We start from the raw sequence: 13819 nt of genomic DNA on the forward strand, positions 1-13819 counted from the left end.
ACTGGGCATTGGTGGCTAATGAGACTGTGAATAATGTCTCTCCCCAAATCCAAACAAAATGTCAAACTTGGTGGTCTCTGCTCTTAGGGTCGACTAAGGTACAAAAGCAAGTGGTAAAGAGCTATGAAAATACCAAAAAAAAAAAAAAAAAAAAAAAGAAGATTCATACAAAACGGAAGCGTCTGACCCACTACAAATGCTGAGCTTTTCTGAATAGGGAGGTGCCTGGTATCTGCGTTCTCTTTAAAACCAAGGACAGCAGGACCCTTATTCTCAGGCACATGATCACAGGAGGGAATGCAACCCCAGAGTCCCTGGTGTTGCATTTACAAGGGGCAATATAGAACATCTCCCTAGTTACCTGTGAGACGCACACATGTGAGGGTCAGGCCGGCATAACGCTATGTGACAAAGCCTTTACAGGTTTTATCTGTGCTTGGTTTGGTGACGGAATCTTGTGAAGAGTGACAAGACTTTGTGCTGGAGGGCTCAGTAAACTGAGATGGGAGGAAGCAGATGGAATTTCTGAGGGAGCCAACACGGAAAGAACTGCTCCTTTCTGCTGCCATGGCCGCCTCACTGGGCACCTGGGAAAAGCAGCTAGATGTCCTGTGTCATCTTCAGACTAGCCGTTCCATCTGAACTCTCAACGGCCCCTCTTTAGTTCTTCCCACATAACCCAAAGGATTTGTAGTCTAGAAACCAAGGAATTGTTTCATCAATAAATCAATTTATTTAAAAGAATATGTTACAATTAATTACACTAAGTGACATCACCGGACAGTCTTAGAGTGGTTAGCGCTAGAGCGGGGGCTGGAGAGCACGGGAGCCAGTGTGCTCTCTGCATTTTCTCTTCACATTTCGTAAATCACAAATAAAAATACAAGATACTGCAGTGAAAATACCATTAGTTTCTCTCAAATAAATTAAAAGTATACATGGCCTGGGAAAAACTGAAGCCCAGCTCACCAGCTCAAAGGAGGGCACGATATCAAGGTGGCACCAGGGTAATAGCCGGCCAAGTGCTCCCGCCAGTGTCAGGGCCTCTTCAGCCTTGCTCCCCTCAGAGCCCGGTTTCTGTGCATCCTCAGCTACTGCTGAGGAAGAAGCCGCTGTTACCCAGGGAGAGGAGGCCTGGCAGATATGCTCAGGGTTAGACTGAGAGGAGCCCAAGGTGGAGGCTACAGAATCATCCTCCGTCCTCCTAGCTCTAGGCACTCAGGCACCCATGAGACTGGAGAAGGAGCAGCAGTGTGCCGAGACCCTCCAGACAGCACGTGACAGGAGGGCAGGGGGAGCTGAGTCCTGGAGACTGCAGGTCCCTTTAAGAAAACTGCTTTCTAGGAGCTGGCCCTAGATGGTAATTCTGAGGAGAGAGAGAGAGAGAGAGAGAGAGAGAGAGAGAGAGAGAGAGAGAGAGAGAGAGAGAGAGAGAAAAGAAGGAGGAGGAGGAGGAGGAGGAAGAGGAGGAGAGAGGTGTCCCCCTAATCAGTGCCCTATTTTTGCTGCTTCTAACACTGAGTTTGAAGCTACAAAGGGGACAATGCAAAGCTACTGGCCCAGGTAACTACAGGGTGAGATCACACGGGCCAGGAGGAAACGGCTGGAATATTTGCCTGCTCCTCCCTGAGAGCTCTGGCCAGGCTGGGGCTGCCCTGAGCACTAACCTACCTGCAGCTGTGCTGAGCTTAGGTCTCGGCACGGGGAAGGCTGAAAAATGGAGACCAGGATAAAAACACAAAGGCCAGCAAGCTCAGAGCACTGCCCAAGCCAAGCCTGCTACAGGGCCCGGCTTCTCTCCTGCTCCATAGGAACCTCTGGGCTTTTGTCTCGGAGAACAGAGACCCAACATGGAGGGAACCACAACTGGAGACCAGGACGATCCTGCTGGGGTGACGCTGGGGTGACGCTGGGGACGAGAAATCCCTTTCCCAGAGACAAACTGCGGAAGGAGACTGGTGGATGCCTCCCTGGGCAGAAGCCAGGACTAAAAACCATAGCAGGGATTAGAGACAGGACGTGCAGGGGTGAGGGAGGGAGTGGAGTCACATCTAACATTGCTGCACGCAAAAGCGCTTGACCCCGCACTCCTGGCCACAGTGACCCCATGCCCGGAGCCCCAGGGGAGCCTTTGGGGCCTCCCCTTCGCATCTCCCTGTTGCAGCTGCACATTTGGTAGCAACAGTGCCTAAAGTAGGCTGTTCCTACACAGATTCTGTTAGGGGGCCAACATCTTTGGGGGCTCCCTCTTCAGGACCTCCAAAGCCCTGCCTCTACTCTGGAAAGCTGTAGTGTGGACTCTCCCACTGAGGGAACAGGGAACACTGGCGCGTGCTATCTTTACAGTTTGAACAAAGCTGGTCTCCCGAGCATCTCAGGATGGAAATGAATGCACCTGCTCGTAGGGTACTCAGACTCAGTGCTAAAGCCACAGGAAGAGCTGACCCTGGATGCTTCACATCAGCATCGCCCCCTTCAGCTTTAAACACTCACCATTCTTCTATCTTGTACTTTGTGGTTCAACAGGCATGGAGAGGGCAGGGACAGGCTGCCCTAAAAGGCTCAACACCTTCCCAGGACAAGTGGCTGCCAGAATAACGGAGACAGAAAAGTGGCCTCATAACGCTCTGCAAAACTAAGGTATGAAATAAACTTCAAAGCAAAGCCAACACCGCCATTCCACCTCCTCCAGCTGCCTTCCGGCCACACACAGCCGGGGCGCCAGCCTGCGGAGGCGTCGACTGGAAGGTAAAGTAGGGAAGGAGTTTCAAAGATGTGTTTTTAGTTGTACCTAACCTAAGTCCTTCCACAAAAACTCAAGGTCTGAGACTACTGCCCTAGTGCCGGCTTGGCCTCTGCCCACGGAGCTCCTGGCTCTAGGAAGTCTAAATGCAGGAGCAGATAAGGAACTCTTCTTCTTTTAGGACAGGGGCTCATTTGATCCCAGATAGCCTTGAGCTCACAATGTAGCAGAGGGTGGACCTGAAAATCCTCATCTTCCTGCTTTCCCCTCCCAAGTGCTGAGAGTACAGGTGAGCACACAGGCGAGCACACAGGCGAGCACTACCACAGCCATGTGTGATGGGGCGATGCAGATGGAACTCAGGTATGCATGTCAAGCAAGCGCTCTACCAAGTGAGGCCCAGCTCCAGGTGAAGAACTCTGAGAGATTTCAGTCTCCTTTGAAGTAGAAGGCGGCCTCAACTGAAACTGACCGTCCCTCACTTCTCCCTGGGCACCAACAGGGCTATGATTTGGTCGGCAGAGACCCAGACTCCTAAGTTTACCCAAGCCACTCCCTCCCCTGTAACTGTTAAGAAAGTCACAGAGGGTGGGAAGCATAGATAGTTGCTGGGCAGGAATGGAAGAGGCAAAACCCTTTTATATACGGACATGGCTTCCTTCTGTTCCCATGTCCAGCCTTTGTGCCTCAGATGTCAAGTTTTACTCCTAACACTAACCTATGGCACGAGAAAAGTGCTACAGCTTCCTACGGCAGCGGCTTCTTCCGATGGCCCCAAGCTCCGTGCTGGGCCAGGTGAAAGGAAGCATATGAAAGACCCTAAGGCGAGCAGGAGGAGACTGGAGCGATGGGTCAGGGAAATGACTTGGAATCGAGACTGGAGGTCTTCTGATTCCTGCAGCCCTGCAGCCTGGCCGCTCTGGGGTGGCAGCCTTTCTCCTCCTCAGCACCCTCTTGAAGATAGAGACCCCACACTCCTCGCTCCTCAGACTCTATGGCAAACCAACAGCCAGAAACTGTGCTCAATATAGAAAGGGTGACCAAGCAGGCTGTAAACTTTTCCAGTCCTTCATGAGGAGAGGTATTTTCCCTGTAATTTTTTTTTCCTTTTTAAAGTTTGTTTCAAAATAAAGAGAGCAAGAGAGAGGTCATGAATTCAGTGAAAGGTGTGTAAAAACACAAGCTAAAAAAGGTACTGCCATCAATATGAAATTTAAAAAGAAATATATATGTATATACGTGCAGCTAAGTTGTGTATATATAATTTTTTACATACATACATATATATGCTTGAACAGTGCAAATGGATGGAGTTCATAGTTCCAGTTTTAAAAATATAGTACATGGAGAGTCTGCTGGTCTGAGGCGCGGGTCAAACGAGAGACAAAGATGCCTTTGGCGAGCTGGCTGGGCTTACTCTTATTCTGTCTGATCTCAGTGGGCTTCTGGCACTATCAAGCTGCTGTCCTCTATCAGCTCAGTTCTAGAGACGGAAAATCCATAGGAAGTTATTAATAGTATTTAGCTTAGGGCTTTGGGATGTAATGACTTCCCCCCTCCCCTTTTTCTTCTTTTGTGTTAATGGTAACTGTCTGACACACAGGAGGTGACAAGGCTAAGAGGATGAGGGCAGGGAGAAGGGAAAGGGTGAGGGAAGGCTAGGTGGCCATAGCCCTCTGCTGTGACCTCGCCATCTGGAAAATATTCTGAAAGGAAGAAAAAAAAAAAAAAAAAAAAAAAGAAGAGTTACTGAGGAGCAGTATGGCCTCCAACCTGGGGACAACCTCACAGGAGCTGAACAGCACACTGGCACCCTGAACCAATGTCCCATCCACAACCACAGCCTCTTAGAGCACAGAGGATGCTGAGTAGTCACCACCTGGCTCAGTCTGCATGTTTCATAAAAGAGACAATTCAGATTGTCCTAAGAAGGTTGCTTTGCCCAAAATCACAGACAAAAGCAGCAGGAGAAATCCCAGATGACTGCAGAGACCAGTTGTCCTTTCTCCTCTAGCAAGAACATCAACGTCCATGCGGCTGACTGTACCTCTTCATTTTCTGATTTTCTTTAATAAGTAGCTAAGTGTTTAGACAGTCTTCTAAATTCTGCTCCAGCACTGACACCTATGAACAACAGTAGAAAAAATTTCCCCCACACGTGTCCTTGGTTAGTGAAGAAAGACTCCACTGCGATGTATCCAGTCAGATGGCTAAAACTCAGGAAACGTGCTCTCGGGTCAAGAACAGCAGGAAGGGTTATTTGATTAAAAAACAAACAAGCAACAACAACAAAAATCAAACAAACAGGCAGAAGAGGGTCCATGAAGTCATGAGAGAAGGGAGGCTGCAGCCAGTGTCCTCCCTCACACAGGAAGGAGCGGGGCTCTCCTGTCCAGCCCATCCACCATCCAGAGGCCAGCCTCGCTGGGACAACATCCTGGCTCACACGGGATAAGCAGTCTCTAACTAATATTCCTAGAAAGACAGAAATGGAGGTGAGGGTCCCAGTATTTGCTCATAAGCCTATAAATTTCAAACAAGAGGAGGAGGAAATTAATTCAAGAATTCCTTAGAATTACCTCTTTCCTCCACTTGAGCTCGCAGAACACCCTCTCAAAGCATTCATGCATATAATTGAACTGGAAAAAAAAAAAAAAGGAAGCAATACTCACTGACTTCCCAAGACCAGGCACAAGGCCACGGCTTTGACTGTCAGCTCTGCAATCCTGCAGGGACCCACAAATACAAGCCTGATCATCCATTGTTCCCCAGCTCCTCCTAGTGGCGACTATGACACACAGGATGTGAATTTCACAATCCCAGGACAAAATGTCAAACTGGCCCCATGTTCTTTTGGGCTATACAAGTCCTGTGGAGAAGCCAGGGGTGTGGGGGAGTTCCGCTTTAGCCCCAGCACCCAGAAGGCAGAAGTCTAGGTGGATCTGTGAGTTCACAGCCAACCTGGCCTACACTAGCTCCAGGCCAGCCGAGGCTACACAGTGAGACCCTGTCTTAAACAAACAACGACAGCATACACCAACTATGGTGAGACAATGGAGAGAAAGCTCTCTGAGAGCCCTGGGTTCCTGAGACTGCTCTTTTAGTTCCCCCTGGGATCCACCCCCAGTTCTAAAGCCCAGCCTGCGTTCCCCATACCTCCCATCTCCCACTCACATAAGGTGTGAAGATTTTAACCCATCGCGGCTTCTTCTCTCCTCGTGCATATTCAAAACAGAAGGCCATCCCCTCTTCATCCGTGTCCCACCGCTGCATCTCTCCCCAGTCAAACGCTATCACCTGGTTCTAGACAGCCAACAACATCAGGGTGAGCACTACAGCTCTAGGTAGCAGAGCACCGGGAGCTAAGGCAAAGGGAGTCTGAGGGAGGAATGCTCGCGGTGTGGGGAAAGGCCTGTGGCAAGAGAACCAGGCTGCTGAGGTGGCTCAGGGGCTAAGTGCTTGCTGAGCAGGCTGGCCTGAGTTTGAGCTCCAGAACCCACACAAAGGTGGAAGAAGAGAAAATGACTTTACAAAGTTTTCCTATCATCTCCACACATGCCGTGTCATGGGCACAAGCAAACACACACACACACACACAAATTAAAATGTGTAATTTGGAGCCAGTAAGTAAGGATCAGTGTGGATTTACTGACTGTCATCAACACAGTTTTGATTTCACTTGCTCCACAAGAGGAACTGAAACCCAGAAGGGTTGCAAGCGCCCGCTGGCAGCTCCTGGTCCACCAGGCCGAGCTCTTACCTCCAGCTGCCCCTCTTCAGTGCAGGCATGAAGTTTAAAGTGCGTGATACTGATGGCTGTGATGACATGCCCCTTCCTCCTGGAGTCACAGGCACAGTGCGGGAAAATGATTTCATTGTAGCCCTCACACGTCCTCAGCATGTTGAGGTACTAAATGAACAAACAAATGAAAGGGAGACCGTGTTACAAAGACACTGAAGCACAGTGCAAAGCTCCTGGGATGGACGAGCGCGTCTCACCGAGCCACCTGAAGACCTGGCTGCCCAGTCACACTTGTCCCTGAGCGGGAACAGGCTCTGTGCTGCTCCTCCATCCCATTCCCAGCTTTTACCTTCACTCTCCTGGACTCACTTTGTAGACCAGGCTGGCCTCAAACTCACAGAGATCCGCCTGCCTCTGCCTTCCAAGTGCTGGGATTAAAGGCATGCGCCACCACTACCACCCGGATACCTTCATACTTCTTCTTCTTCTTTTTTTTTTTTTAAAAGATTTACTTATTATTATGTATACAGTGCTCTGCCTGCAAATACACCTGTGGGCTGGAAGAGGGCATCGCATCATATTACAGGCGGTTGTGAGCCACCATGTGGTTGCTGGGAATTGAACTCAGGACCTTTGGAAGAGCAGGTTGCGCTCCTAACCACTGAGCCGTCTCTGCAGCGCCCCCTTCTAACACCCAGCTCTTCATTTAAAGGAATGAGCTGACAGAAGACACACTAGTCAAGACCACTCGCACTGGACAGGGGCTCACCACGGCAGCCATGTGCGCCTCTTCACTGTATGTGAGGGGTGGACATCTAATCTATCTTCATAATAGTTTCTCCCCGTCTCTTCTCTAATCAAAAACCACCCTGATCTTAAGGACAAAGAGAAACTGACTCCCTGTCTCATACTCATAACATGTTAAAATCAGGGCTGGAGAGATGGCTCAGTGGTTAAAAGCACTGTCTGCTCCTCCAGAGGTCCTGAGTTCAATTCCCAGCAGCCACATGGTGGCTCACAGCCAACTACTGTGAGATCGGCTGCCCTCTTGTGGTGTGCAGGTGTACATGCAGGCAGAGCACTATAAAATAAACTAAGAAGCCCAGTCATCTTACAGAATGCAGAGTGGGACAAGCCTGTCTTAGGGTCACAATTCAGAACCAGAACCCAGGCTTTCCTTTTTTCACCATCAACTAATTCCCAAGTGGCCTGTTGTCACCTGAGCCCCAGTATATATGTGTGGTAGTTAGTTCTGTCAATTTGACACAATCTGGAATCAACAAAGGAGGCTCAGTGAGGCAGTGTCTAGACTGTGTTTGTCTATGGGCAGTCTGTGGAGGTTACCTGATTAAACCATGCGGGAAAGCCAGCTGAAATGCTGGCGGCAGTCACCTGAGTTTGGGTGTTGGTCTGTATGAAGAGGTGAGCTGCGCGCAGGCATGCGCGCATGGTGTATGAACTCGTTTCTCTTTGCTCCGCAGTGTGCTGTGGCAAGCTGCTTCAGGTCTGGTTAACTTGCCTTCCCTGGTGGATCACAGCCTAGAGCTGTGAACTAAAATAACCCTTTCTCCTTAAGCTGTTGTCAGGGTGTTTTATCAGAGCAACATGGGTGAAACTAAGACCGTGTGGCTCCTTATAAAACATCTGGGCTCAAACCAAGTGGAATTCATGGTCCTCACCAGATTCTGAAGGCAGAGAAGGCTTCACATACTGAGGCTTCCTCAGCTTTGCTCCTCTCCCCTAATTCAGCTCACCAGTACAAGCTGAGCAAGACAGACCGTAAGATACCTGGATGGAGTGTGCGAGAACTGAACAAAGGGAAATAAGGGGGAAATAAAGAGTCTGGTCTCTGAGCTGGGGTCCTTTCAAGGGTTGCCTCGGGAACAGGCACACATGCATGAAAGCCACGCAGGACAAGGCCACTGTTGGCCTGTGCGGACACACAGCACCTTCGGTGACCTCAGCAGATGGCGAGGAGTTCCAAACTGAAAACTACATGGTTGCTGTCTCTCTTACCAAGAGAGAAGAAATGACACATGTTAAAAAAAAAAAAAGATACAAGGCAATCTATTGCTCTGCATCTGGTGAATGACCCCTGAGACATTCCCGCTGCTATTGGGGGTCACAGGTCCAGGGAAGGGGACTCACACTCTGCTGGCTTTATATTTCCTCTTCAGTAAAATAACAGCTTAGAGGATGGAAAAAAGCCACAGAAGGGCAGCAAGGGCAGCAGGCTGAGTCAGAAGAGCTGCAATACCTCAAAACCTTACTCTTCTTTTCTCGTTCTCTACCACCACCTGGCCATCTCCTCGCTGCCCAGCAGACAAGATGCTGTCCATCTCCTCCCTGCCCAGCAGACATGATGCTGGCCATCTCCTCCCTACCCAGCAGACATGATGCTGGCCATCTCCTCACTGCCCAGCAGACATGATGCTGGCCATCTCCTCCCTGCCCAGCAGACATGATGCTGTCCATTTCCTCCCTGCCCAGCAGACATGATGCTGGCCATCTCCTCCCTGCCCAGCAGACAAGATGCTGTCCATCTCCTCACTGCCCAGCAGACATGATGCTGTCCATCTCCTTGCTGTCTCCTGTTGACGCGTCACTAGAACAGACCAAGGCCTGCCTGCCACACAGGTGAGGGCCACAGGAGGTGGGAGCGATGAACAGACAAAACCCCCCAGGGTTACAACCAACAACAAGGCCTGGGACAGACGTCGGCACAGAGAGGAGTGACGGGGTCACTGGGCTAGGCTCAAGCCACCTTGCACTGAAATTCAAGCTATATAACCTTAAGCAAGTTACTCAATTCTGGAACCTTAGTTTTGTTGTTGTTTTCTTTCTTTTTAAATTTATTTATTTTATTTTTTTATGTGTATTGTTGTTTTTGCCTGCATGTATGTCTGTGTGAAGGTGTCAGATCTTAGAGTTATAATTGTGAGCTTCCATGTGGTTGCTCGGATTTGAACTCAGGTCCTCTGGAAGAGCAGTCAGTGCTCTTAACACAGCCATCTCTCTAGCCCCCAAACCTTAGTTTCTTACTCTATAAATGGGAAATAATGACAGCACTTATGTTATAATATTATTTACTTGTCAGTATCAAGCATAAAATATTTAGCAAAGATTTTGATGTATAATTAGCTAATTAATAAAAATAGCTAATTAATAAAAAATAGTTAATTTTGTTTGTTTGATTTTGTTTGGTTTTTTGAGACAGAGTTTTTCTGTGTAGCCTTGGCTATCCTGGAATTCACTCTGTGGACCAGCCTGTCCTCGAACTCAGAGATCCTCCTGCCTCTGCTTCCTTAGTGCTGGGATAAAATGGCGTGCGCCACCACCACCACCTTTATTAAAAGATCCATTATCATTACCCAAAAGGCTCAACCATTTCCCTTCTCAAGAAAAGCTTGAGAGCTTGGGGAGCGGTGGCACACCCACTTGGTATACAAAAAAGAGTGGCTATGAAATGACAGATCTGGAAATTACTTTCTAAAATTCCAGAGTAGGGGGCTGAAGAGAGAGTTCACATTTAAGAACACCTGCTACACACACAGGGGACCAGAGTCTGCTTCCCAGCACCTATACTGGGAAAAGGTAAATTTTTATTTTCTAACATACAACATGTATCGAAAAAACAAAAATTTAAAGCTAGGCATGGCGGCATCCATCTTTCATACCATGGTCAAGACCAGCTTTGGCTACACAGCAAGTATGACCCCAGCCTGGGCACATGAGACCCTGTCTAAAAACAGTGACCACACAGAATTATTCTGTCCATTCTTGATTTTGAATAGCTAAATATGATCCTGAATCATCTCATATGACTTAGATAAGTGGAAAGATATAGTAAAGGACATGTTATAAATGTTCAATAGTTAGTAAGAGAGAGGCTTGGTACTTAACAGCGTAGAACACGTTAGGCAAATGGGTTAAGGGTCCATTCTGAAGAATTCTGTGCTCTCCCGGCTGACCTGCCAAAAGTCAGACCAAGTCTAAAGAAACAAGGGCCTGAATGAACCGGGGAGGCCATTCTCCCACGGCTGTTCAGGCTTCATGAGCTGTGAGCTGTTAATGTGGTGCTGGGGGCTGAGCCTCTGTCCTCTCAAGAGCAGTCGGTGCTTTACCACCGAGCCATCTCTCCAGCCTCTAAGACAATGGGTTTTTGTTTGTGTCTTTGAAACAAGAGCTCACTAGTAGCCCTGGCTGGCCTGGAGCTCACTGTGCAGGCTGGCCTCACACCCACCGCAATCTGCTGGCATGTACCATCATTCTTGGTCCCCAGCTGTTATCTTACAGAACAGATGTAGGCTGTGTTTTAAAATACTATTTCATAGATACAAAAATTCCCCTGGCCAAAATTCTGCCAATATTTAATTATACTAAAAAGATTTTTAATGTTCTATTTTAGCTAGCTCATCAAAGTCTGCATGTTCCACCTCTTGGTTAGCCAAGCCTCTAGCCAGGCTGTGGCACCTCTCAGAATCAACTAGAACAAAAGGTTTAAGAAGGAACCAGGGGCTGGAGAGACGGCTCGGGTTGAGAGCATTGTCTGCTCTTCCAGAGGAGCAGGGTTCAATTCCCAGCAACCTCACGGCATCTGGGAATCCCCTTCAGTTCCAGGGATTCTGACACCTTCATACTAATGCACATAGAATGAAATAAAATTTTAAAAAAAGTGACAGAGACACAAACTTACCATGACCATTTTTCTTTGTTCATATAGCTTCTGTAACTGGTAAGACTTCTCTTCTGCTTTAATGTAACCTTTCTTTACATCATCAACAGCCTGTCACAAAGCAAAGACAGAGAAAGAAAATTGATCCAGATGATTTTCAGGAAGGTTTGTATCCACCTGGACCATCACCATCATCACAGTGAGCTGCTGCCATACAGGTGGATTACTAGAGTAACTAGCACTTATGGATGGTAGCATATGAGACATCCCTTGTCGAGAGTAAATTTAAACACATGAAAATAATCAAAAGAGCAAGGAGAGTGAGCACATGTCATCCTTTAAAGGTAACACCAATATAGGAAAGTGTATGGTGACAGGTGTGCCGTGTGCAGTTAGAGCAGGAGCAGCTGTAACCATGGCTACCAGAGACCGTTACCTGAGACAGACCTCTCTGGCAGGTGAATGAGAGAGACTCTCAGCTCAAGAGAGGGATGGGTGTGGCCTAAACACTCGTAGAGAACTGATGTGCTGTATTTCCATGAAGGCTATGCTGACCAGTATGTGGCTAAAGTAAGCAGCTCATTCTCCTTCTCTATGTGTGTGTGTAAAGTGTATTTACATGGACACCGAGACCTGTCTGGCGTTCACCACGCAGACTAGACTGGCCTTTCACTCACCATTCTCCTGACTTGACTTGGACGGGGAATACAGGTGTGTGTCACACCGGGTTTGCCAGGGTCTTAGAAAAGAGAACGAGTTCAAGACTGAAGTCACGGACTGGATCATGCCTAGCTCTACCCCTGCCAATGCCAACTGCAAAGTCACCTAAACCATCTCAATTTGGTAGACAGCCACACATACAGATGACAACAAAAATGACAGGACCTAACAGTCTTTGTAGTGAGAAGACTTTATGAAAATATCTCTTGCATTCAAAGAGAGACAAAACTTTTGCTGGACATCAGAGCCAAGTTAATAATGCATCTTGAGCTCATTTAAAAGCAGCCAGGTGGTGGTGTCGCGCCTGTAATCCCAGCGCCTGTAATCCCAGCGCCTGTAATCTAGAAGCAGAAGCAGGTGGATCTACAGAATGAGTTCGAGGCCAGCCTGGTCTACAGCATGAGTCCAGGGCAGCCAGAACTACACAGAGAAACCCTGTCTCAAAAAACAAAACAAAACAAACAAAAAACAACCAAATTTAACCTGCTGTCCTACTGTGTACTCAGCCTGCTTAGGTTTAACTCACCTTTAAGAGAACAAATGCCAACAATCTTATTGTGCCTTTAACCTCCCATTTACAACCTCAGCTAATGTACAGCAGTGATCTAAATTATATACTCTTCCATGTCCCTAAACTCTGTGTGTGTGCGTGCGTGCGTGCGTGTGTGTGTGTGATTTGCTAAAAGCACCCAACAGGTAAAAGCAACCTTATAAATATCAACTATAAATATTGGAAACAGACTATGAATATAGCTCGAAACATCTGTTTCGAGTGTGCTGGGGTTTTTTTTAGTGCTCTGGGGTCAGTTGGAGACAGTAAAGTTCCATGTACTGTAAAACTCTGTTAAGGATTTAGGGGCTGGAGAGATGGCTCAGTCGTTAAGGAGTACTGGCAGCTCTCCCAGGGCAGGACACTGCTGTCTCCTCTACGGCTCTCCACCTTACTGCACTCATGTTAAAAAAACAAAAACCAAAACTGAACTATGCATGCCTGTAATCCAAGGATCACAGGGAGGAGACAGACAGATCCGGAGGGATCACTGGCCAGTCAGCCTAGCCTAAAAGGTGAGCTTCTGGTTCAGTGGGAGATCCTGTCTCAAGACAAGAAGACAGAGAGTGATAAAGGGACGCACTTGATGCTCTGCTCTGGCTCAGCGTGTGTGTGCATGGGGACACACGGGTACACTGGGATGCATGTACCACATCCACCCCAAAACCCAGAAGATGAAGCTCCTGGACTCCTTAACTTTGCAGGACACTGGACATGAGAATGTGTCCACCTGCTGGGTGCAGCGTGCTTCTCAGCCCTCCCGAGACGGAAGCCCCGTGCTCCAGCCCTTCTTGGCTCACTATACATTACCGTATTTCCTGTGCATGCATGTCCTTCAAAATATCTGGTAAAGAGTAAGTTTCCTGAGCTCTGTGAGCAGTCTAAGCAAAACCAGCAGGGAGGGAGGGAAGGAGAGAGAGAGAGGAGGGGAGGGAGGGAGAGAGAGGGGGGGAAGGAGGAAGAGAGGGGGGGGGAAGGAGGGAGAGAGAGAGAGAGCGCGCACATAGAGCTTCAACCTGCAGTAAGCTGTTTAACAGTTTCAGAGGACTTGTAACTAGGTCTAAAATGGGGGCACTTTGATCTGTGGGGTTTGATAATTTTAGGTACCTCACGTCAGAATCGTATTACACTTAATGATGTGTGGGGTGGTACCCACTGAAGAATTCCACACTTGCTGGTGGGGAGAAACCCCTGTACCTTTGATGTTAATGAAGTCCATGTTGACTATGATATGAGACTGAAGTACAAACCCAGACATTTTACTTTCCCCAGACACATATAATATATATAATGTTGTTTTTAAAACTCTCAACATGTACATAGTCACAGCCTCATTTTGTCGATGAAAAAAAATTGAACTTTTAAAAAACTCTGGCTTAGCTCGACCGT

The 13819-nt window shown here is 48.0% G+C and overlaps 1 protein-coding gene across 1 annotated transcript in view; it reads right to left on the minus strand.

The window, feature by feature from the left end:
- Positions 1–710: 710 nt before the first annotated feature.
- The window catches only part of SNX27 (sorting nexin 27), a 68493-nt gene continuing 55384 nt past the window's right edge, over positions 711–13819 (minus strand). Inside the window, exons 8-12 of the mRNA XM_084769217.1 lie at positions 11182–11271; positions 6504–6653; positions 5918–6046; positions 5323–5382; positions 711–5218 (exon numbers count right to left, since the gene is read on the minus strand). Coding sequence (XP_084625343.1) covers positions 5210–5218; positions 5323–5382; positions 5918–6046; positions 6504–6653; positions 11182–11271 — 438 coding nt within the window. The 3' untranslated portion in view covers positions 711–5209. The remainder of the gene's footprint in view (positions 5219–5322; positions 5383–5917; positions 6047–6503; positions 6654–11181; positions 11272–13819) is intronic.

This window comes from Acomys minous (assembly GCF_964271855.1).
Source record: "Acomys minous genome assembly, chromosome: 19".
Taxonomy (NCBI): domain Eukaryota; kingdom Metazoa; phylum Chordata; class Mammalia; order Rodentia; family Muridae; genus Acomys; species Acomys minous.